The 26905-nt window shown below is 35.9% G+C and overlaps 1 protein-coding gene across 2 annotated transcripts in view; it reads right to left on the bottom strand.

The window, feature by feature from the left end:
- Positions 1-472: 472 nt before the first annotated feature.
- Positions 473-26905, bottom strand: part of INTU (inturned planar cell polarity protein) — a gene marked incomplete at its 5' end in the record, with an annotated part of 49279 nt that continues 22846 nt past the window's right edge. Inside the window, 13 exons of one of the 2 annotated variants that reach the window (XM_082316573.1) lie at positions 473-755; positions 2637-2791; positions 6739-6928; positions 7675-7772; positions 8392-8814; positions 9356-9577; positions 10631-10693; positions 12100-12153; positions 17364-17553; positions 18333-18410; positions 18969-19058; positions 21747-21865; positions 26620-26823. In XM_082316573.1, coding sequence (XP_082172699.1) covers positions 644-755; positions 2637-2791; positions 6739-6928; positions 7675-7772; positions 8392-8814; positions 9356-9577; positions 10631-10693; positions 12100-12153; positions 17364-17553; positions 18333-18410; positions 18969-19058; positions 21747-21865; positions 26620-26823 — 1998 coding nt within the window. In that variant the 3' untranslated portion in view covers positions 473-643. The remainder of the gene's footprint in view (positions 756-2636; positions 2792-6738; positions 6929-7674; positions 7773-8391; positions 8815-9355; positions 9578-10630; positions 10694-12099; positions 12154-17363; positions 17554-18332; positions 18411-18968; positions 19059-21746; positions 21866-26619; positions 26824-26905) is intronic. The other variant, XM_082316574.1, reaches the window with a different exon arrangement.

Raw genomic sequence — 26905 nt, 5'->3', positions numbered from 1 at the left:
CTTATATTTGTTAAACTCATGAAGTCAAGTAAAACATCAGCTACACTATAGTGCTCAAGTGTGCAGGAGACCATGCTGGCAAAAAATAGTAAGCCATTAGTTTTGTGTGGCTAAGTGCCATGAATTGGCAAAAAGATTTCTTTCTGTTTTGATTAACACAATGTTACTGAAAACATTCAGTATTTTCTGTGCCCTTAGAGGCACAAAATTTTAACTAACTGGATACTTTTTTTTTTCCCCCTCCATCACCAATTGCCAGATATTCAGAGAGTACTTTGAGGATATCAGCTTATCATTTTACATTGCATATTATACACTGAACAGCAGTGAACGTACCAATTATGTGATGTTTTCATATAATAAAGTTATGATCAGGATAAATAATTGGGCAATATGTAAAGATAAGAACTTTGGTTCTCTGAAATCTTTTAAAGTATTCAATTGATGAGGTCATTGGAATTATCACTGAAGTTTTACCTGTGTCATTACCACAAGGTAGGGTTGGTTGTTTTTTTTTTTTTTAAAAGCATTTCCAAGGTATGCCATGGGTGGGCACCACAATTGAGTTAATTTCTCTTTCTATTGAAGTACTTTAAAGAGATGACAACACCCCGTAGGATGGCTGAATGTCCAGGAAGCTCGTCTACGTAGCTAAGCCGAAGGACAGTTTAAAGGCCAGTTCAACAGCAGCTTCTGTGACTGAGTCATGAAAACAGACATAACACTCCTGAGGTGTTGGATGTAGAATGAGTCTCCTGGGGAAAAAAATAAAAAAATAAAAAAAAAAAAGGAAAATTATCATAGGTGTTAGCTTTTTCTTCTCAACTGTTTGATGTATTCTGGTTGTACTCTGAGGTTTCACTAAGATGTTAAAAACAACTGCTGTGTAAGACAGCTAGCAAATTTCTGCGGCTCTCCTGCATTATCTTACTACTTTCAATACATTGGATTTTTAAATCAAGTTATTCTCTACTCAGTTTTCTCAAGACCGTGTACGGAAAAAATTCTTCAGGATCTATTTGTATGGTACTGGTGTGTTCGCAGTAATCCAAGTTTCCGGGCTATGAGCTGCTATAATGGTACTTGGGAGCAAGCCCCAGTATTCACATATTTACTGATTTTTAAACTTAATACATCTGGGTAGGTACATTACCACTTGTCAAACTAAGCAGCTCTTTTAGGGAAAAAGCTAAAATAGGAAAGCTGTTAATACCTGTGCGTAACTGTGGGTAGCAGTACAGCATAGCCTATAGCACCGCAAATACTAATGGACTGCCGCTGACGGAACACATTTTTTGATAATGCAGAGACTGAAAAAATATTTTCTAAAAAGATATCAACAGCAGTGTAAACATTTTTAAATGTTTAAATTGAAGATTTTAACTTTTCCAACCCCAAGGATAGCACACAAACTGCCGTTATGTACATTCATGGTGGGAAACAATTGCTTTTCTTTTTAAACATCTGACTTGAAGGCAAAAAGGTTGAACAAAAGCTCTGTTAGAGAATTGCTACATTATTATTCTTGGCCAATAGAATTACCTGTGGATGACATTTCCTCTCGTGGTATCAGAAAAAAGTTCTTATGCCATATTCAGAAATGTATTTTGCTGTTTTCTGACTTTTCTATTTGCACAATAGTTGAACCAGTCAATAATTATAACTTAATGACTAAATCAAGCATAATCATTTATATTCCTTTCACCCTCTGCCTATACTGAATTTGTTTTTCACATGGTGAAAGCATAGCTTCCATTTAACTGGGTATTTGCATTTTTCTTTCTATTTATCTAGTAGGAATACCAAATACAGAAGATGAACATAGAAAAGAAGGAAACATCCTGTTGACTACTTCTAATATGACTGTCTGCTTACTGCAGCTAAAATGTAGACAGCACAAAATACAGTAGATGGAGGAAAGAAATGTATTATTCTTAATATTCTTAATATTTAATGCCTAGGGCAGTATGCTGTTCTGTCATGCAAATAAGGCTGACCTATGTAGCAATAATTATTTGCATCAATAAGAAAATCACTTGAAGTTTAAATAACAACACAAATTGCGGTCCATTTACAATGATAATGGCAGAACTCTGAAAGCAAACTGAGGAAAGAAAACTCCCCTTCCAAAATATCTTAAATAGACTGGTAGGTTGATGTGATCTTCCCAATGAAAAAAAACCACCAACCGACCAACAACTACAATTGTTCACCTTACTTCCTAGTGTCACTGAATCAGCGTTATGCATGGAGGCAAGGCAGGGGATTTACTTGCAAAGCAGGGAATGGAGAGGTCAGGAGGAGTGCGAGGAGCACAAAGAAAGCGCAGGGTATTGAAGAGTGTGGTTACAGCACTTTAGCACGCCTGCATAGCACAGCGCAGCACTGCGAAGGGTGCCAGCTCTGTGGTGTTACCACGCTGGCACGGTGCTCACCTGAATTAACACACCTATGTTGTACAGCAGGTGGAACGTCACACCAATGCAGCTTCCCAGATCCCAGATCAAAGCTACCTCAGTCAGCCAGCTCAAGTATTTCTGTGATGTGCTATCGTTAAATTTATTCTTAAGGAGTACAGCGGCATATTCAAAATGGAAAACTTCGGGAGAAATACATTCATTTGTCTTTGAACTCACCCCACAACCCAGTAATTCATTGTCGGTGGTGGTTTCTTCTGATCAGTCCAGTTATCAGGAGAGCACTCAAACAAAATTCCATGTTCTCTTACCAGATCTAGGTCCTCAGCTGCCGTACTAAATTCTGAAATCCCACTGCCTGTTTTTTTCTTTTTCTATAAAACAATTGGTAAAATGTTAGCATCAAAGGAAATATTTTTACATAAACGTAGCAAATATAAGTATGTGATTTCTTCAGGAATCTCTGACGAATGATACTGCTGTCAAAAAGCCAGACTTAGAAGGTATAACTAACTTGCTTACATGATTCTTTTCTCCACAGTTTTGTTACTTCGGCATCAACAGGCTTTTCCAGTGTTGTACAACTTGGAGGTAGACACGTGCTCTCTTTCTTCATTTTTTTTTCTTTCTAGCTGAACGCTAATAAGCCATCTGAGATAATACAGCTTCTTTCAAAAAGTGTGTTACAACAGCTAAAGCTCTCATCTTTCTTTCTCTGTGTGCCTCCCTAATTAAGAACTGTGATAGTAAAAGCCTATTGAATAAACTTGGCCAGGCAGGAATTTCTTTTTGTAAATAAACAGTTGAAGGATTTTACTCAGAGTGTTTTCTTGCTCTTACTCAAGTATGAGTGCATAAGATGTATAGAAAATAAAGACATTTCTGTGTTTCATTAAGTTTTTAGAGCTATGTTTGGTACAGAGCTTTTGAATAAACCTTGTAAAAGTTCCAGGTGTTTCTAACAGAACTCCTGGTAGCTGTTTGGTGAGGATCAAACTGTATGCACAAAACCTACTTTTCTCTCTTTGCTCTGTCTCGCTGCTCAACAGCCCTGTCAGAGTCCAATAAAGCCAGGGTATCTTTCTCCAGAAATGCGAGGGGAAAAAGACCAGAATGGACATGGAGTTAAACACGGCAGGAATTTTGAAAGGGTTTGTCACTAGTTTAACTCTTCTCCCATTGAAGTCAAAGGAAGCTTAGTACTCTCTTGCAAATGTCTATGTAATCATGAGAAAAATCCCAAGCTTCAAATTTTTTTTTTTTTTTTTTTTTTTTGAAGCATGAGAAGTGAGATGAGATTAGGGAAAGAGGAGTGGAAATCCCTTTGAAACAAATCTGTCTTAAGACAGTTGTTAAGCCAGTGCATCTCTGGATCTGCCAGTGAAACTTCTGTTCCAATTACAAGATCCGAGGAGGTGAAAGAAAAGGTTTTCTTGAAAAAAAAACCAAAAAACAAACCAACTCATGGAACTTCCGTCTGCCGTATGCAGAAGCATAAACCACATCTTTCAATCTGCCTATTGAAGATGTGAGTGCTGAAGGTCTAGAAGAGAAAAAGTGGTCACAAGTATCTTAATTTCTCAAAAATGGTAGAAGAAAAAGTGAAATGCACCTTCTCATTTGAGAAAAAACAAAACAAAACAAACCAAAAAACGCTAATATTTGCCTGAGAAAATGTCTTTTAAATTTCCCTAAACACGCTTTGGATTAAATTCATAGAGCATATTCTAAATTACTGCTAGTTCATAGAGTGGAAGAAATTTCACAATGGACGACTTAACCTTTCCTGGATCTTTCCTTGGTACACAAAATTGTTTCAAACCCCATTCTTGCTAATACTGCTACTGAAAAAGACTTAAGGAATATGTTAGTACTCAGTCTAATAATCTTCCCCACCAGAAAAATGGGGTCGTTATTATGCAATTTCCCAGCTGACATTTGTTTATATTTTAGCGCATCTTACACTATGCTATTCATACTGAAAATACTCAAGAAAAATTATGTATTAAGAGGGGATATTTGATAGAACTATGAGGGTCTGTACTTCCATATGCATTAAAATGTCTTTCCTTCTGATTTTATTTAAGAGTAAGAAAAATACTAAGATGATGATGAAGAAAATGAGGCCAAGGCTGCTTATTACATACAGTGACATATATTTTAGGGTTTAAAACTACAGAGCTTATTTTTGCACAATTTAAAATTTATTCAAAATTTCTTTACACATTTAGAAGGTAATTTGTGAATTTTCAGTTCTCAAAAAGTGAGGCAAAAGTAATTATTGGTCAGTTTATGACAATTTTGCATTATTGGTGCAATTCTCTGAATCCTAAACTATACCAATGTTTAGCTGACGTCAAAGAATAAAGCAGTGTAATAGTACATTTCTATATTTGACTTTTTTGTCACGTGCTATGAACAAGGAAAACTTCTGTTCATTCTTTTACGTTCTCCTCATGCCATAACGCAACCTGCCAATTTCAGCATTAATTGTTGGAGCCAACATGCAAACACTACCCCAAATTTCTCTAAAAGAGAAACTTTGTTCTGCAGCACATGTTCATCGATTATTTCTGATTTTCAGAGCAGAAGGAACCCAGCTGCTGCCTAGTGTGCTCATGTCTGAAGAAGCCAGAAAAGCATGTGCTGAGGTAACTGTGGCCAAAACAGAAGTTTTGACTTTCAAGCGTGAGTTTTTCACTTTTTATGAGCTATACCTAATGGTTGAATAGTTTCTTTATTCTGTTTTTTTTTGGTTTGAACTATAAACTGTCTATTTAACAGTTGTAACCAAAGGCAATTTCATGATAAATATTTGTGTATTCTCTCTGCTTGCTTTTGGGTTTCTACATCTCCCAACGGAAGTGCCCAAAATACATGACTCATTGCCAAAGTTTATTCAGCCAAACCCCAGTGTCATATGGAGTTGACAGAACAATCCACCAAATTAACCTATTTTTCTAACACTTAAAAATTCCTAGATGATTTACAAGGCACATCGGTGAAGTGACCAGAAGTGACTTGTTCAATAACTTCAAGAAAACATTAAGAAAAATTATATTGCTATTTGCAAACTGCATTCATTCAATTTGTACTGATATTTCCCTTTTCTCATTTAATTCACTTGGATTGTCACTTTAGGATCTAAAAAATGCATCTGATAGATAGTATTCCACTTAGGTTTACAGTTGTTTATTTCTCTTTTCCAAAAGACTAAACAGGTCACAAAATTAGCAGAGGTGAAATGTTATCCTAATTTGGTCCATGTCAATAAAAATCAACTGTGCAATTAGCAAACCAGACTATTAGCAAAATACAGCGGGCATTGAACACAAGATGTCTGATCTGAATGGATTATCTCATAAACTGATTCTTATACCTACTGTTTAGATTTCTGCATTACTACTACCATCTTACTCCAGACAGATCATTTGGAGTAAACAGAAATTTTTAATCAAACACAAGGCAGTGCAGTTGCTGACATCCAATCTGTCCATTTGGAAGTCTAATCTAAATACCAAGGACCCACATAAAGCTCTGGCAGCCGGGATCAGGCTTTACCCCAAGCCTAGAGCAAGGCTTGAACTGGTATCTCTGTAAAGGGAAAAAGCCTTACCTATTTGGGCATCCCACCTAATCTAAAATCCAAGAGAGCTGGCAGGATAATTAGAAGGAATTGATTCTTATAGCCAATCTTCTCCTAGACACACATCCACGTGAACAAGCTATTACAGAGATTAGTGAATGGCAAGTGTATAAGCAATCTTGTGTAGCACAGAGGGCAAAGACATGAAGAATGAGCAACCCCTTCACCATCAGAGGCCCTCTTCAGGTCACTGTTCGGACACATAGCACAGTGAGGGGAGACTGCACTGTCATTGCTCACATGAAACATTTTCTTTGAAAAAAGAGGGCCTAAATTTCCTTCTGCTGCCAATCTGAAATCCCCTCCCAGCATTAAAATGGCTAAAAACCCATCTTTTGCTACTTACAGTTCTTGAACCCAGCGCGTGAAACTTTTTGCTAAGTTACCAACAAGAGTCCTAATGTGAAACAGATTAAGAAAATACTATACTGGAAACACGGAGTATTTATTTTGAGGGCATTTTTGGTGGGGGAGCGAGACATAACTGCACGCATACTCGGTTGGACGGTCAGAGAAAGAACCTGCCTATAACAGTAAAAATATCAGGAGCTTTAAAAGCAACCACACACGTGCACGTACACCTGCTAGTGAACTATTTAAATAATGAAGTGAAAACAATCTGGAAATACTGAGTTGAGAATGTAAACAGAAAAACAGAAAACAAAGCTTCCATACTTCTTTCCTCATGGACTCCTGAAAAATGGAACGAATTGAGAGACAGCAACGATAGAAGTTCTCAATTAACTGAGGGTGGATGGAGCCGCCAAGCCGTGCTACTTCTTTGTGAGTTGGAGTAATAAAGATTCCTTGCATCGTTTCCAAAGACAGATAGTGGAAGAGGGTATTCTCAGGACCAGGTGTCAACCTTAAAAAAATAGAAGAATCCATTTAATATTAAAATAATTTTGAAAGACATTTCAGTTAAACAACATGTATTTTTGTTTCTTAAGACAGAATTGTTTTTCTGGTTACTATGATAAAGTATGAAAATGGATACAGACATTCAAAAGGTGCCTATTTCTACACCAAGGAAATGCTGCTCATTTGGACTGTTAATACTCAATTTAAAACAAACAAACAAAAAAACAAACCAAAAAACTATGGTACTAGTTAGGTATTGCACTTGTATTCTCAAAAATTCTCACCAAAAAAAGAAAAAGGAAAGGAGAAATAAAAGCTTGGGGCGGAGGGAGCAGGGAAGGAAAGCTTTCTTTAGAGCTCAAACAAAACACCAGAGCAGACTGTGCTGTCGCAAGCAACATGTGGGAACTGGGAAGATCATGGCTTCTTTGCCCTTTGTACACCTACCTAGAGATACCAGGGAGGCACAAGGCACATATGGGGTCCAAAAACTCTTTTATTTGAAATTCCAAGGTCACGTATATATGGGACATGTGCATACGTTCTACTGACATATTCTTGAGAAACAGCTGTCTTTTCTAATTAGCTCGCCATTTAAGAGAATCTTAATTCACTGTTGAGAATCCTTGCATAGCAAAGTTTTGGTTAGAATAAAATTGTGCAGGAACTTCTCTGATCTGTGCATATTCAAAAAATGATCCAAGTATGGCCTTAAAAATGCAATACTTAATAAAAAAAATAATTTCTTACTTGATAACATTAAGAAGTTCTGTATCTTTCTCTGAAAGGTTCTTTTTGAGGTTTCCTAAATGAAATGGATTTGGTAGCGTATGTTTTTTTCTAGTGGCCTGAAAAACAAGCAGATAGATGAACTAACAGAGAATACAAAGTTAACAAACAAACAGAATCAAACCAACAAATCACCTACTTAGAAGAAAATAATGTAGCATTTTTTTAAAAGACCCAAACAGTTGCATCAACTTATACAAATGTATTCTAAAGCCTATTTTATGATAGGCTATTAATAGCCTATTTTATAATAGGCTAATAAAAGCCTATTTTATATAGCCTATAATATACAGTATTTTAGACTAAAGTGGGTTAGAAGTAGTGGTACAACTGTACAGCAATTTGTTCTGATAACTTGTGTTTACACCGTTATTATTTTGGCGATACTGTCCAATTATTTCTGCTGATTCCTATGCAGCTGTGCCCACTTTAGTCATGTGAAAAAAACCAAATATTTACAAGCAATGATAAAAGAAAAAAACGTGATGGCTCTGAGGCTGACCCAAAGCTTCCCAAGGCAACAGAAGTATTTTCTACTGAATTCAGGGGCTTTTAGATTTATTCTTTTATCGTATGCTTTTTTTAAAAAAAAGTTGCTTGAGCGAGTTTTTAAAAGAATTGCCACCTCCCCCAAGCCCACCAGAACCTTATCAATTCTCTTTGTCTTTGTTCTCAGACCTGATCCACTACAGACTGTGGGTTACTGCTTTCATCTTCTGCAGGACCTTCATTACCGTGGTCAGGTCCTCCATTGCTTCTCGTAGGGCTCGGCTTACGTGTCATTAAGGAAGAGTCACCAAATGGGGTCCGTTTGCTTGCCGGAGTGGTTACGGATTTGGAAGTATTTTGTAGCTTGCTTAGGATGGGTGAGGTGGTCAAGCTCTCCAGTTTGTCACATGTTGCAGGAAGGAACCAGTCAGCACAAGACAGAGGTGGAACGGAAGGAGAATCTAGCCTTTCCTCTATGCTGGCATCTACTCCTTCCAGTTGAAGTATAGTGGCTTTGACCTGATCTACATATATACAGTCTGGTCCTGGATTCCCAATAGCTTTTGATGCACAGCCTCCTGCCTCTAGCAGGACACACAGCATAAAGTGTCTCTGTAAACAGGGAGATAGCAACATTAGCCTTTGGTTTAATATACAGTATGTGCTGCATTATATTTATGTCTCATCTGATACTCGGGCAAAATACAGCACTACATTCAACACTCCTTCCTCATCGCCAGGGAAGTTACTTATTTTTTTCTAATCAAATCATGTCCAAGGAGATCTGTTATCATGTTATTTAAGTTAATCAAGCTATCATTTACATACTCATTAGTTGTTTAAAAAAAGTCCACATTTAAAAAAACCCCACATTTCTGAAAGAAGTTGTCTGAAAATACATCATGAAAGCGAAAACATCTTCAACCGAAGTGAAAAGGCATAAAAGTAATGCGAATTTATACTTAAACTTGCAAGCTTTACAAATGTATAAATAATGCTACTCTCTGAGAAATTCTATCCCATGAAACAGCTATAATATGAATATTTTCTAAAATTACTAAATAAAATTAATGGAAAGTTTTGATCTTAACAATAGACAACACACAACAGCAAAACAGAGCAGAGAAAGGGCATACTGGAAACGTTAACTTACCAAGCCAACTATCAGTAAAAAGTATCTTGCTTCAGATTCCCTGTATCCTGTAAAACTTGAAACTTCACATGGCTGGATATGATGATGTGGAAATACTTCCCGCCATATCACTAACTGACCAATCTTCTGTTCTGCTGCCAAGGGTAACAGACAATAGTGCCGACAATATAAACCTATATCAATAAGATCTTCTTTTGGCAAGTGATTACCAATCAAGTAACCCTTAATTAAACACAGAAAAGGAAGTGCATTCAGTAAGAAATACAACACCACCACTTATCACTTAAGAGTACTTTTCATAGAGAGATATCCATGCTGCACATGCACTGAGATTGTAAACTTTCTGGCCAGAGACTGTCTTTTTGCTGTATGGTTGTACAACAGAGAACACTGAGCTTTTGCACCACATCTGAAGAATCAAAATATTGAAATATAAACAAATAAAACATCAGCATATATGCAAGTTATCAAAGGCGAGCTGGGAAATGCTGGCTTTAACAGCTTGCAAAACAGCTACAGAGTTAAGGTGCTTTAATTCTCATTTCCTGCCTATGAAAAATACTGAGCTTTCACTGGAATTAACAAAATTTCCAAAGACGATACACTGTACAACAGTGTTTCTAGCAATAAGGGCATTACAGTTAAAGCACTGTCACGGTAGATACTTTGTACTTCCATTTGCACTAACAGTTTAGTCTCATAACACTACCAGCATAAAGAAGAACTGCATGACAAAATCCTTAAAATGTAAGTTTCCTTAAAGCAAAGGCTGTTATCTTCCTTTCTTTATCCTGTTGAATATACTGTCTACATTTAACAAAGATAAATAAGTTTACAAATGAGGCCTAAGTGAAAAAGCTGTCCATCCAATTCCTCACGTCTTTGATTTAAAGATAGATCACCTGTTCTCTTTATTAAAAAATGGCAATGAACAAAAAAATTCCCATTAGAATATTATACAGTCTCACGTGAATTGACCCTTACTACTCTCTTATTACTCTTTCTCTTCAATCCTTGGATCATACGCAGCAAAATTCCCATAAGACAGTTTCAAACAAGTATTTTGTTCTTACTGATCCTATAGTACATAACACTTCCTAACATCAACTTTTTCTGTTGCAATGTTTGAGTTTTAGGTCTGTTATTAGAAATACATGTTTAAAGCAATCATACATTTTTTTCATATTTGTGAGGTTCTGAAAAGAGTTATTCCACGACTGGGTTAGATTTCCAGATGCATTTTCCTAATCTTTAGGCCTTAATCACTAATACTACCTTGTAGAAGAGACAAGAGCCCATTATCGTATATAATCTTCTCATGTCATAATAATCTTCAGACTGTGGGGAAAAAAAAAACCCATGATATTATTTTTAATTCTGAATTTTTATTTTCTTGACAAAATGCAAGTAAACTAATTCCAGTCAATTGTAATCAATATCTTATTTGATACTTCCATTTTTGACCACTTCTTATTATCAGTACGGCAGTTAATACTGAACAGGTAAGTGAAACACCAGGTTTTTAGCCTCCATTATTGATTTTCGTGTCACCAAGATTTTCTCTAACTATCTTTGGCTCAAAATAACAGATTTCCTATTTAGTTCTTATCTGTCCCTGAACTACTTTTGTTAGGATATGCTAATTCTCAGAGTTCTTAACAGCAAAGTAGCTGAAGCATAACTGTTGACACCAGGGGCCCTCCTAGAGTAAAACTTTCAAATCAAAGCATTTTTTTCCAGTATTTGACATTTTATCCAAAATATACACATTCATTGATCTTTTAATTTAGATGCCCAGTGCTCTCAGATTAGTAACACTATCTTTAGTTGGATATAGTGTATTTTACATGAAGTGGGTGCAATCCATTTCTGTGCAATAAACTACAACTTACAAACACTGCTCTCTGTAAATAATCATCCAGGTTGTTTAGTACAGCGATTCTTTTTTTTTTTTTTTATTCATTTGCAAGATGGACTATATGTCTGCCTATCTTGTATTTTAGGTTTTAAGAATCATTAAGTATCTTTTGTAATTAAGAAGATGTATGTCCCAAATTGTTATGCTAAATATGTGATCAAACAAGTTATCTTTATGGTCTATTATAATATACCTATAAAGAAAATAATTTTTAAATAACTGTTCTGGAACATGAGTTTAAGAAAGCTCTTTCATTAGAAAGTAAAACTGAAATTTCAATATGTTTACACCTCACTGTCCTATACAGTGCAGTAAAGTGCATGCACAGCAAGTGATACTTTAGTAAATTACTATCTTCTCCTTTAGCAACATTGAAAATATGCATAACTTGTCATTGCTTTCTGTAAACTGGAAAATTAAGTTCTCAGTGCTCCATAGAAGTTTTCAGGTTTATTCAATTGCTTGGGAAGGAGACAGATATCTATATGAAAAAAGAAACATAACAACAATCAGCTATGTTGAAATTAGAGTGTCCTTGTAGACATCCCATGGACTTAAATTATAATAAATCATGGGTTTTCAGTGACTAGTCCTATAGGATTATAATACGGTTATAATGTTAACCATGGAGAGAAATTCAGGATGAACACAATGGGTAAAATTGAGCTATCTTAAAACAAGAATAACACAGTATACCTTTGCTTTGACCCCCACTTGATTAAAAAAAAGTGGATGAGTTTGGAATTAGCGCTTTTTTAAACTACTGAATATGCCACCAAGGCAAAGAGATACCACGCAATGCAAACAACAAAAATCAAATGTTTACCAGCTCTGCAAAGTCAGCTGCTTCCAGATCACTCAGTGCTGTGTCAATTTCCAGCTGAAATATTTAAACAGTACATTTTAACAGAGATTTCCAACACATTAACTTACAATAATAGCATAGTTCGCTCTTATCTTGCTAGGCTCAGAAGATTAGGATTCACAAGGACAAAGGGAATGGACAAAAATTTGCACGTACTTTTCAGTAGTAATACCAAATATCAAGAACACCTCAATTCATCAGATTAAAGAAAAATCCTTCTTAATTGCTTTGTGTCTCCTTCTTCTTTGAAACTGTAAAAATTTTAACTCTGCTTGCGTGCCTGCTGAACCCACTGTTCGGTATAAAGGAGATGTCACTCTTACTTTCAGCGTGCTTTAAAACATGAGGTCTAGAGACTAGCCCTTGAAGGCTAGAGACAACGCTGAAATCTGGCGAGCTATTGTATCCAGCTGTGTTAGAAAAAATCTTTTTCACAATGGATTTAGTTTTTGTCTCTATGGAAATTGCCAAAACTTTCTCACACATTGTCTTTGCTCTACTGAAACCGCTTTAAGCTTGCTTATTTCTCAACAGTACAAGAGCTGTTGGTTAATATAAGTTTTACTAAAAATACTTTCCTTTAAAGAACATGGTACTAGGCACTGAAGTTCATGACATAAATGTGCTACTTAATGAAAAGAACCTAAACCCCATCATTACAAACTTCTTGGGCTGTATTAACAGGCTGCCTCTAATTGAAATACAGCCAGTTTTTCAAACAGAGAAATGTCAGCGGGGCTGTTGGCAGTCGACAACTAACCAGTCTCTCAGCTTTTCCCCAGTTAAAATATAGATGGCTTTCTGCCCAACAAAGAACTGACATTTTTAGTTTTCTATTCCTTACAGAATATAAAGATCTTCCCCAAAATGTAACTAGAAATTTCATCTTCTGCAACAACAATATTTTTCTGGAAAACGTGGCTGATCTCAGACAATTTTGGAAAGCGATGTCTGTATCATAAATACAAAGTACATTGTTTTCTAAATCCCTTTAAAACCTACAATTTTACAAGAAACAACCTGCAAGCTAAACTAGAGACGAAAGCGTAATAAGAGTCTTGCTAGAGAAACTTGAGAGAAAAGAAAAGAAAAAAGCATGTAGGGAAAAAATTCGATCACCAAATATTGCAAGAAAAAAAAAGTATCATTTCCTGGATAGGAAGAGAATGCGTGAGAACAGTTAGAGGTGCACTGAGTTGCATTTCAAATATACATTAGGTTGCTGACTGACCATATTCTACAACTACGTGTTGCATACATGTTTTATTCCCTTCAGTTACGGGTCATGGATTTTGCAAGTGAGTGGATGGGCGTGTCACAGGACTATGTGCGCACCTCTACATTTTTCACCTGGATAGCAGACTTAGCTCTGGAGTTGTGACACAAAAGAAACTTTTCTGAGACACTCCACAAATATGTACTTCTGTAGCTAAAACATACGTTACAGGGTGTTCACACATACATATTATAAAGCAGAAGTCTGACTAAAATCGTTGCAAACAGCGGCCTCAAGCACGTTTAGCAAAAATGTATCTAGACACATGCTACCGGGCAAGGTGGAAAGAACTAAATCATTATCAAAATAAAGGAGAAGACAATGCGTATTACGGAGAAAAGAGAAGGCCACACCAGCAAACAGAAATCTGTTTGGTAACGAACAGCACTGACTGATGCGTAGCTTGCAATGTCCGTGGCGCCTTCTATTACTGAATAATAGCAAACCTGAAGTAATTCTGCAAACCCTGTCAATAGTAAAGTTGAAAGACTTACCCCTTCATCCCCTTCCCCTCCAAACAATGAAAATTGTACAATTTTGTGAAATTTTACTAAACATAAAAACCAGAAAACCAGGAAAGTCCTAGTTAATATTATCCTCAAATAAAGATCCTGTAAGTTAAAGAATATGGCACTGCAGACGTAAGGTCATTTTAAACACGCAAACTCAGTCCTTTTGCAGAGCCATTCTGAGAAGCACTTTCAATTTTCCATCGTACAGCCTCTTTACTTTCAGTGAGGACAATGTTCATTCCTTTTGCTGTTGCTGATGAAATAAGTTTGGGTAATGGATTTTATGGTCAGCTCAGATTAGAATCATTGTCTAATTAGAACTAGCCTTAACTATATTATCTACAAGCTTATTTTGGGTCTATCACGAAAGAAAACTCTCAGTTTAAGATTTCCCAGCTGTTTCATTTGCATTAAATCACAGCAAATAGTCATTAAAAACCAAACTCTACCATGACAAGACTAACATATTCTAAACATCATTTCATCTTAATGAATTTTTTTTTTCCTGTGAAATTCTGTAAAAACTGCCATATACGTATTGACTCAAATCTGATACGCAAACAACCCGTCACATAATACGGAAAATAACTTCCTGGTTGGGGAGTTGAATGTATTTAAAAATCACAAAGGCAAAAATGGATCATAGATTCACTAATGTTCAAAAGGATGGAAAACAAAAATGCAGTGAATCTTTCTTTCATCCACTTTAGGCCCTGAAGTGAAATGTCTGATAATCTAAGGAGTCTACTGTGCCTTACTACAACGCCTGATATCTAACAGTTCTTGAATGAAGGACAATATATAAAATATTACCAAATTACAATTTAAGTATACGCACTGTATGGAAAATTATCTTCTCAACTGGAATCATAGGTATTACGAGTTTTTATATGTCAAATGATTGCTCTAAATAGAAAAAAAGAGGTCCAATTTTACAATATGTCTGTCTCATTCAAGGACAGCAGATTTAAATAGCAATTAGCTACTTAGTCATATGTTTAGTTCCTTGAATGAGACTGCATTTCATTAAATACCTACAGTGGAGATGTTCTCTATTTGAGCTAGTCCTTTCACTTCAGGTTCTCTTTATAGTTAATGCAGGTGAAGCCACAGGAGTCCTAAAGCAGGATTCATCTAATACTAAAGTAAACAGCTGAAGTCGAGCAGCTGAATTAAAGTACCAGATTTTCCCCGTTAAATAATTGGAAGAGTTCAGGATTAGCACCTCAGCTGTAGTCAGTTATATCATAGCTCTGAAAGAAGGCAAGATGGATGCTACCCCAAGCCACTACGAATTCAATAAAGTGAAGCAGCCTCATTCTGCCTCATTTTTAACTTTATTTTGCTACGAGGCTAAAAACCTAATTAGGAAAGAAACCCTCTATAAGATTAAAATAAGAAACATTAATAAAACCTACATGGGCGTAAAAACTATTAATACTCATGAGTTTACAGAAATTGGAAGGAAAAAAATAAAAGGCAGGAGAGAGACAGGGTGCTTATATCATCTTCAGCCCTGCTTAAATTTCTGCTTTAGTGCTCTACAAAATAATTTCTTGTGGATGTTTTATTTATCCAAGTGGACTGTACCATCTTCCAAGAATAGAGCTTTTCATTTAAGAAAACAGAGAAAATGGGGGGGTGGGGGGGGAAGGAGAGCTTTCATCTGCTCTGTGCTACACAAAAGTCCCAGAAGGTCTTTCTGATGAGACACTTAAAAGAAATCATTTCATGATCACCATGTCTTGAAAGCACACATTGATTTCTGTACTTCCAGTGTAACTGAAAATAAAAGAGCAAACTGCACCTAGCGAGACCCAGCTATCTACACCTGAACCTACTGTCAGATCAAAACATGTTCTAGCAATGCTTTACATGGAACGCATAACCCTTAGGCAGCGATGCTAAATCACTTTATAACAAAGTGTAACATGAAAACAGAGAAAAAAAATTGGAAACTAGAAGCCCTTTGAAGAAGTAAGCGAAGTCATCTGGTTTGTTTCTAAACAAATGAATACATAGTTGTGTTATTAAAGTATACATTTGACACCGTAATTAACAAAAAAATATCCACAGGGGCTTAAAAAAAAAAGAGAGAGAGAGAGAAATTGAAAGATGATCTGGATATACAACAGGAAAAACAAAATCATACGAGAAAAAACATTTCAGAGGAACTTTCTGTACGTAAGACACAATTATCAGCTTTTGTCCTAAATGTAATTTCATAAAAGTTGTCCCCTGCATTCTCTGAGGATTGTACCCTGTTCACTTCGCAGAACTTACTACATTGATAAAAGCTGTTATAATAAGCTTGTCTGCCAACTACTGTACAACATGGCTGGGACTTACTTATCTATGCAGAGCCAAACTATGCTGGAACTGTGTTACAGAATCTGCCACCCAGTAAGACAAAGTTTTTCTAGGTGCAACCCCTGCTGCAGACTTCGTTTTGCATAATTCAATCTGAATTCACTTTTCATTTTGTGTAATTCAAATGAATATGTAATTCCAAATAATACCATATTTCTGAACAAATGAAATATGTGTTGGTCTTACAACTCCACTGCTGAAATCTCCTTGGGATTGTTTCCTCTTGTACAAAAATTGTGACAATTGTTTCAAATCACCTTTATCTATTTTGGTCTAATAACATCAATTCTACAGTGTATATGAACAACCACTTCAGAGAAGACTTGGCAGGGATTATGCATCACACGTATATAAAATCTACTATTTTTATTTAAAAAAAATATTACTTTACTAATAATTATCCTAATGATCCCTATTTTAACTTCTTAAAGTCATGAAAATGAGGTTTAAGACTGAAAGCTATAATGCTGTTTACTGTGATCTAGCTTTTGTCTTACTAGTGCTTAAAGCACAACTCAATTTGTAATTGGGAGGTAACCAGACACAGTGAAATGGTGCAAAAAAGCTGTACCTGTATGGTGTCAAACTAATGATGTATGGATATTTATTTTGATTCTACAACAGCCATTTATAACTCTCCTAAATTACAAGTTACATATGGGCTTCTGGAGCAATATTTTTTACCTGGAAAAATACTTAAATGGTCAAAATCAAACCTAAAGCTACATACCAGAGGCTGCTTTCCTTACTGCATATGCTAGTTGTTAGAGATGTGTGTGTGTGCATATATATATATATACTTTTAAAATAAAGTTTAATTCCTTTGTCTTCATGTTCTCTTCCTAGATAACTCTAAAGTCGCTGAACTACGCTCATAATAGCAATCTGTTTCCTGTGGGAATGGTTGTGTAGTTCCAAACTTAAATAAAGGATCCTGTACAAAAATGGGTGGTCTAGGATGGGCAAAGCACTTACGTAAATTACACAATAACAGCAGAAGATACCTGCATCAATTTTCTGGCCTCTCACATACAAGTTTTCCTGAAGAGATCTGAAAATGACATTACCTTGATTTCCTGAGGCAATGTCAGCCAGCGCAAGCCCGGGAGGTTGTCTAAGAATAACGTACTGCAGGTATCGTAGTGTTGAGCAGTGGGGCTGGCGTTTGACTTGAGTCTTGCAGGCTGCAGCGCACGCTGGAAGAACAGGTTGAAAAAATGATCCAGGCGAGAAACATTTTCCACCTGGCAAAAAGCACTGAACAAACATGAACTCCAAGTTAGAATAACATTGAGAAGCTTGTAGCTTGTTTATATAACCCTCTGTGCTATAGAAGTCTCTCTACAGCATGATACTACATTTGGATTTTTTTTTTTTTAAAACATTAAACATGAAAAAACCCACTAGGCTAATATCCATGCAGTACCTACAAAGAAAGGAAAAGCTAAAGCGATATAGTATTATAGTAGGTGTCTTAGAGCAACTGAAGATGAGACAATGATCAGCCTCGTCCTCTTGGAAATGAACATTATTGGTTTTCTTTCTCTATGGCATACACACTTTAACCCCGAATTGAATGCAAGCATATGAATAGCCTACCTTGGCAATTTTATTTAGGTTACATTCAGACTGAAAATTTTCTGGGTGATTTCCAAATGCAGAGACAGACAGTCACTCTGCCAAATAGAATTGAGAAGTCTGGAGTGTTTATAAAAAAATGTAACACTGATTCACACGTAGGGCTTACAGACAGTACTTTAACACAAAGGATAACATTTGCAGAGTGCTGTTGACATCCACAGTGACTTAAATTATGTGAATGATTTAACCTAATCAAGGACACAAATTTCTGAAGTAACAAAGACTGTTAAGACAAACAAAAAGGCAAGAACAGAATGCTGTCTTTTCTGTGCAAGTGTAAAGGAACGTGCAAAGAAATTCCATGTAAACATGAAAATTAATGCTACTAGCTGTCTTTTTCAGTGAGCATCAATGAAAAATTAGCGACTGAAAAGAAAACTTTTGAAAGAACTCACCTGTCTAAAGAATGGTACATAAATTTCAAGGTCCTGACAACATCTTCAATCATGTTCCTCAGCTGAGGAAGTGGCACACTAAAAAATAAAAATTCAAACATACAGCTATGTTTATAACATCTTTACTATGACTAAGCATAGGCATGTTCTGAAGAGCTCTATTCTTCACTAGGGATACAGTGCAAACAAAAAATTCTTCATCAGACCGCATGAGAGATCTCCTTTGAGTGACTTGCCCATGGTGACACAGACAGTAGTAAAGCTAGGTGGAGGGGGGGGGGGAAGTCCTCCTAGAACACATAAATATGTAATATTACTGCTGTTATTCACTAGGCTCTAATGAGGACTTGACTTTACCAAACACTGAAAATTACTGTTTTCTAGCTTACACATATTTCTGAGACCTAACGAGACCTTATTTCCTTTAGAGGAAATGAAAAAGCAACTGTAATGATGGATATATAAAAGATGGGAACAAAGTCAATCACAAAAGTAGAATCACGGGTACAGAAACGAGTGATAGTATTGTAAGCCCTCCCTTTCTTGCTTTTTTGATAGAAGAGTACAATTTGAGGACACATAATAGGAAACAAAATAAAATTAAAAGGAAAAGAAAGCATTTTATTTGAAACTCACTTTTCTTCAGGAAGGCCAATTACAAGCAATTTGTCAGATTCTTTCCAGTAAACAACTTGAACCAGTTTTTCACATAAGAAAAGGGAGGAACTAGAAAAATTAAACCAGAAGTACTTCTGTTAATGCTATGAAGTTATAAAAGACCGCCATTATAAGCCAGAATGATTTATATGTATTTTATATGCAAAGTCTTATGCTCACGTATAATCACACGCATGCAACTGGGCTAAGTAATTACGTTCATTATTACAGAACTCAAAGACTCTCTGATTTCTATTCTAAACAGATCACACCAGTAGCAGCAACGTTTTCAAGTATACAAATATAAAGGAATAACAACCACTACTGAAGCGCCACAGTCATCTTCCGAATGATTCAGATGCTCTTTAAAGCTCTTCCTGCCTAGCTTTTAACACAATCAACTTAAAAAATGAATGCCATTTCAGATGTCAGTGAGGTAACTGGAAGTACTAATGAAGGTTCCGAACAGAGTAGTCACTCACAAAATCATTTTAAAAGACTCCAAACATGTTTTCACAACAAGCCCAAGTGGTATTTCAACATATTACCTGAGTGATAAACATAAGCTTGAACTCTCATGCTATCTCCTTGCATAGAAAATTGGTCTATGAAGCTCAACAATCCCAGAAAGACACAGAGAACTTTCATTTGAACCACAGAGTGGATTAGAACATGAAACAGAATGAGAGCCAGTGTTCTAACGAGCAGTAAACCGTACAGAACACACCAGATCGTCAGGTTAAATGTAACTAAGTTGCTGCTAAAACCAAGGTCTGTAAATATCTCGAACACTAGATTTATAGCAAAGCCCCACCTTTCTCACTATCATGTTAGAAATGTTAAATAACAAGATAACATTGCTGCAAAGTGAAAAAAGGGCAACTTTAGTTTAAGCGCGAAAGATGCAAGAATTTAATTTTTAGGATATGGCTCCATGATTAACTTGCTTCACTGCTTCACTTATACTGTAAACCTGATGGTACTGAATAAAACAATAGTGTCATTTCATTAGTTAAGAATGAAGTTAGTATTTCCACAGGTCACCAGAAAATTTTTATCCTTCATGTAACCAAAAGTGCTTTCCAAACAAAACAAGTTATATATTTATAATGCAATTAACTACCAAGAAATAAACATCCCCATCCCAAAAGATACACAATACATGTGCAGACACAACAATCGTAATTTACTCTTCTGACAGAAAAAGCTTCATAGGAGAGCTGGGGATTATCTATTATATTTTTTTTTTAAGAGATGAGACTGTCCACAGAGACCAGCAGAAGTGCTTTTATATTTTGAGAACTCAAAAATGGGAAATTGAGTCCCTTAACAGGAAAGGTGAATCTACGTTATCAAGGATTTCTGTATTGTTTTTCTGATGATACCATAGGTATAGATCAAACAATGGATTAATTCGTCTTTTGGATGGGTTTGAAAATCTGGACGTGTTCACAAATGCTTCTATATGGGAGAATTTCCATTAATAATGCATAAGCATTTAAGAGGAGTTAACATACCTCGGTGCTAATTAATGTGGCATTGCATTAAAATATTGGTATATGCAAAAGATTAAAAGCCTGTTTGACACCTGCTGCTAAAGGAGTCAATCCACATTCCTACTGATCATTAAATCAGTAACATGACTTTTAGTAACTTATTAACTAGAAAGTTATAAGCATGGTTAAAAACACAATGTTAAAACTTCTTAGGCAAAATAGCAGGATACCAGCAAGTCTGAGGAAAAAAAAAAAAAAAAAAAAAAGAAACAAATGTAAACAGAAGTAAATTAACCAGTATTAATTTTCTGGTAAACAAAAATATTAAAAAGCACTTCAAGATCTCCTTTTTTAAGGAAAAATTTATCAGTGGAAAACCCAACTTAAATATATAAAACAGGCTTTTTGCCTTTTGAGGAATTCCTTATTATTGCTAATGCTGTTAACTACTGCACTACTGCTTGCACTCGGTATTCCTGGGCCTGAAATCCCACTTATATTTGGCTTTTTTATACCCATCCAGGTCTTGTGTCTGACACACAAGGCACTGATGTGCAGAAGAGAATCTTGCCTCAGACCCCCAAGAGATGTAAACTCAAATACCGATTCTCAATGCAAAGAAGTGTGAAACTGAAAAGTGATACCTGCTATCTCACTTCTAATTATTCCATCAGAAAATCATCTACCTTTAAATATTCAATAATCTCTTGACATATCTCCACCACTCCTATGCCGCTCCAGAAACTCAGAAGTCATTTTTATTAGACTTCCTACTAGAGTCCTGGTCTGTGGATACAAAAATCTTTCAGGTCTTGCAAGTTGAACGTGAAATAAAATTAATTTAAGTGTAGCAGGCACTCATGAATTTAATCAAATTACATTTTATCCTTTTTTTTTTTTAATTTTTTAGAATTTTATTGAAGCTGTTGTAGAATTTCCAGTCTGCCATAGTACAGCGCCACAGAATCCCAGTGTAGATAAGGATTTTTTAAGAGATCTAAGAAGGGATCTAAAACCAATTTCACTGAACTAAAAATCCTAGTCATTGCCACCCACGACAAAGAAATTCCCCCAAATCGACATACACCCAGGCCGAGCAGTCCAACTTCAGGCATGCCGTTCTGGTTCAAACACTGCCGCCTAACAGGTAGGGTCACTCTTGTTTTGTCTACAACTTGATGCATGACCCATGTGTGTTCTTCTGTACACATATGTATAAAATAATAAAAACAGTAATACATTACATGTCAAATACATTTACCTGATAATCTGTGTACCAGTAACACTTTCCAGTATGTCAGATAGTGTGAGAAATATTCCTCTCACACTTTTCAGTTTTTGGGATGCTTCTGATATGGGGTACTGATAAAGAATTTCTTGCTGTGAAGAAAGTTAGCTGTTAGTTAAGCAAAAAAAACCAAAACCAAAATCACAAAAAAATACCCCACAGAAAACAAGATAACATTTTTTTTTCCTGGCATCAATTTTTTTTTTTTTTAAACACAAAAGCTTGTATCGTATACTTTCACATGGTATCAAAACAAGCAGTGGTCTGCACGGGCATACTGGAAAGTTCTAAAATGCACCTGAATGTTTCTGGCAGTTTTAACTTTTCTATTTTACAGAAAAGTAGGACTTATTTAGAATCATTAGTTATATGGAGAAACATAAAATGACACACAGTATGGCCACTGCATTTTACAGCTTAAAGTACACTGTTTAGCAAATCTGATTCCAAGAGATCGCCAACATTTGTATGGTTCTTTCAATATTTAAATTGTGATTTAAATCATCATCAGACAGCTCTTAAAAACCAACAATAAGAATATGAAAACTCCAATCTCTCTATATAACCCTACCTAATTGCTTTACATGTATAGCACAAAATATAACTGCGGTATATGCTGAAATAACATATACACCATTAACAATTTTATGACCAAACCTCTGACCATCTGTGTCAGCATACTCCTTTAAGAAGTCATCTTGAAACTGAAGATCAGTAGAGATAAATATTTGTGACAATTATTTTTCTAACCAGTTCTTTAAAATAATTTTTTTATGTAAGCATTTTCAAAATTTTATATTAATTGTTTCAGCAAACATAAAAATACAGTAATGAGCAAACACATGATTCCCCCACATTTATTCCTTTCTGCCAAATCATGATGGGCCAGAAATAATGCATATAATATTAAGCATATCCAATGCAAAGAGTATAGTGAATTATCTTTCTACACAAACAAAAGAAACACAGACATGATTAACTTTCCTATTTATGTCACTGAGCACATCCAGCCAGTGCCAATACCCGCTAGAAAAAATTTTCCTTCATCAAGATTAAAAGAATGTAAAGTTTCATTACAGGACCTGGCAAACTCTTCATTCTTATCCAATTTAATTAGCTCTGTTTTCAAATACTCATTAGTGACAAGAACTTTTTTTCTTGAATCAGTCCCTCAGCTGGAAAAAACCCTGCCATTGTCTAATTACAAAGGGCTGGAAAGAGCCTTTTTTTCTCCTCACTACGAACTGAGGCCTTTACACAAAATTCATTTGAGAGCTGTCTGTACACTTGCCCAGGGAAAGAAAAAACAACTGTAACAAAAGGTCACAGCTGTATCACATATATATATATATATATATGTATATATTAATGAGTTAGCAAGGTTCAGCACATACCATCATACAAGATCAGCTGTCTTCAAAGCAAGGCAAAAGTTCATAGGCCAATGACAAGGGAATTAATAAATGAGGAGGAGCTCATTTCTGAACAAGTGTAAACCCTCCCTCAACCCAAAAAACCCAAACCTGGACAGACTTTCTAAACTACTGGCTTATCAAACAGCTTCCCTTTTTTATTTTTATTTTACTGATTTCTCAAACTGAGCCTAAATAACATTTAAAAACACCCAAAACAGTGTGGTCTTGACAACGTAAGAAATGGCTAAAAGAAATTGTGTTAAAGTGGTGCTAACTAGCTAAAAACCTATAATCTTCAAACACAGTGCACTGACAATAGAGGCTTTACGTTGCATCTTACATAAGATTAAAAAAGAAACAGTCAATGAAAGACAACTATGAATTCTTAAAGATTAATTCAGAACTTATAAAAACAGAGAGAAACGCTATAGGAAGTCAGTGCCTGTATGAACCAAGCTATCTTAACAGCTACTCAGTAACACCTACTTTGCAAGTATGCTAAACACGCGCTACCAGTAACACTATCACGTAGGAGGAACATGAACATTATTCCTTTTAAGACATGGTATTGGCAAAATCAGTTCAAGCACATAAAGACGGTCTAGTTGTGTGCTGGTACAAATAACTACGTTATCGTAATACCTACCTTGAACTAAAACATAAAAAAGACAAGATCGACCTTACTCACTGAAACCATTATCAGATGGGACACTCCCCACACGCATCCACGCATCCAAAATGATTTCTAATACTGCTTTTCTTTATAGTTGAGTAGATAGAGCTTACAAGTCTTAGAGCTCATTAATTCTATTTTTGGGTGCCAAAAGCTCACAAGCGGAAGAATTAGCTACTAGTTCTAGTTGCCACTGTTTACACGGATGTGATCTGCATACCATGCCTCCTTTGGATACGGGTAAAGCGGCTTAGGAAAGGATCATTATATTTTTCTTGTGCAATATGGCACAGGTGTATAATAACTTCACTGCTAATTTGAAGTACTACTGTAAACTAAATCTGGAACAGTACATCTACAGGATAAATGTCGCTTACTGTTCACCAAATGAAATTAAAGACAAATGCCTTGAAGAAGGCAGCATTCTTTTGTTAGGAAATGTTATAACGAGCTTGATTATGCCAGCAAAGCGTCTCTCAACATTAGAGACTATGTGGGGCTGCATAACTGGCAAGACTTCTCAGGAAACAATTCTTCCCTGGCATGAAGAGAGAACAAGTGCATTACAATCCCTCTTTTACCTCTGCTCAACCTTCAGGGTTAATCCTGTTTCTTAGGAGAGTGTAAAGAAATAATGGGGCAAGAAAGCAGTACTCCATTTACTCTGAAGTGCAGGAATTGCAATTAGGCATTTGCATATCTATTCACCTACCAACAGAGAAGCCAGAGGCCCTGAAATGATTTTTTTTTTTTTTTTTAAATATTTTATAAAGTTTATGTGACCAAGAAAACACTGATCTTTAAGTCTACAGCAATTATCCATAGCTGGTCTATCCACGTAACATAGCAGTCTTGGACTACAAACTTAGACCTGAAGAAAAAAAAGAATTATTTGCAGTATGCAAGTGAACTTTGATAAAGCATCTTAAGTTTATTTAATTCACAGTTAAATGAGCTCTTTTCATTTTTATTATCGGGAAATACCAAATATATATATTATATATATATACATATATAAAGTATATATAAAAAAGTATAAAAGTATATATAAAAAAAGTATAAAAGTATATATAAAAAAAGTATAAAAGTATATATAAAAATATAAATATATATAAAAAAGTAATAACTATAAGAGACACTTGTATAAACTATTTCTGCTGAAGGTACCTCCCATGAAAAACTGTAGTTTCTTAAATGGGATTCCAAAGAACTGCAAACCAAAGCTTATAGTGTTAGTATCTTGCTGTAATACGCAATGAAGCATACATTACCTTAAAAATATTACGTTAAGAGCATGATTTATATTGCAAAGTCAAGTACTCCAGAGTTACGAAGTACTGGATTTATGGTTGCTTAATAAGCCTTAATTATACACCCTCATCTGTCCATCTTGTCCTCTGCACACGACAGGCATCTTTCAGAAAAAACGTAATACTGAAGACAATGTCATGCTGCGTACGTACAAAAGGGCTGAATTAAAGTTGCACAAATAGCCATAAATCTGTCGTTTCCTAGCTTTCAACCACTTGGCTCTGCAGACTTCACATTTTTTACATGACATTATGATATCATGTAATTTTCTAGGGTTCTCCTCCCCAGCCCTGTCTCTAGAAAATATAATTAAATTCCATTATATGTAGTTGTAACACTTTTTCACTATTACACATTACCAACAGAGCAATACAGACTTTCATCAGTTGAAAAATGGTATCAAAAAATAGAGACATCTCAGAGAAGGGGTGGAGCGCTGACTGGATCTAAGGATTAATTCCAGGGGAGAGAAAGCAAAATGTCTCTCTTCCGCTCCCCACTCCGTCACTGTCCTGCCATCCCAGTCCCTGGGGACTGGCAAAACTTGTGCTTCATTTGATGTCTCCACATCACAGATAATATCAGATCACTGGGGCACTATGCTAAACCTCAGGAGAATTTACAGAAGGGGAGGAGAGTCTTTTTCCGAATGTCTGCTCCTAAAAAGTCCACTTTGCCCCTTTGTCATTTTCAGATCGGGCAAGAGGCCAGACTCAGCCCTCCACACTGTTCTGCGTCCCTGCCTTCTGAGTGGAGTATTTGTAGCTATGGCTACATCAGGAACAACATCTACACAAACTTACAATGGGTTATATGTACCCTGGCAAAAATTTTTCTGAGGCAAAAAAAAAAGGAAAGAGATGTGAAAGGAAGCCTTACAGGACAAAGGAAAGCTACTTCAGTAGCTCAAAAATGTTGCCCAAGCAAGAATCAGCAGTTGATTGCAAACAGCAGACATGCAGGAGTCCTCTAAGAAAAGGCACATCAGCATTTCAAAACAGGAGGAGCTAGGCAGATCATGTGTGTGGACTGCCAACAGCTCCTGCTGGGGAAAGTTTTTTTGACGAGGCAGATTTCATAGTTCGAGTTTGAGAGGCGTATTGAAAACATCACAGCGAGCGTCTGAGAGACAATAACGAACTTCTGAATTTCTCTCTGCTTTGTCTGTTAACACCTCCAGCCTGCTCTTTATGTAAAGACATTCAGCAGTGCTGAAGTGATTTCAAGTCCAATTAGAGTTTGTCAGCAGCGATGCTAATTTTTCCCCCCTGGAATTTCAGGCCGTATTTCTGTCAAAATGGACATTTTCCAAATTACTCATGACTCAAAATGATTAGCAAGGTCTGGGGTTTTTTTATTTTTATTTTCTGTTAACATCGAAAGGCATAGCAGTTGCTGTTGTCAGTTGTTACCTTTCATCTTCAGTTTTATTTAGTTAGCCACATACCTCATCCTTCGATGTTTCCGAGTCCAGTTTCAGCGTGAGGAACATAACAATATGAGGCACGTCTTGCATAGCCTGTTGAAGGTCCGTACTATCTTCTCCCCACAAGAGCCGAACCAGATTGTTCATACTTGACTGTGCCTGTTTATACCTTTGCTGAGAAGTTCCTTCAGGCTCAAATATTGATGTTTCAAATGTAAGTTTAACCTATTAAGATAATTAATTATTGTGAAAATGAGGCTGTACTTACAATTGCATTCTAATATCAGGTGAAAGAAATGCAGTTTGA

The sequence above is a fragment of the Platalea leucorodia genome (assembly GCF_965183815.1).
Source record: "Platalea leucorodia genome assembly, chromosome: 6".
Lineage (NCBI taxonomy): Eukaryota > Metazoa > Chordata > Aves > Pelecaniformes > Threskiornithidae > Platalea > Platalea leucorodia.
This window is presented reverse-complemented; position numbering and strand designations above follow the sequence as displayed.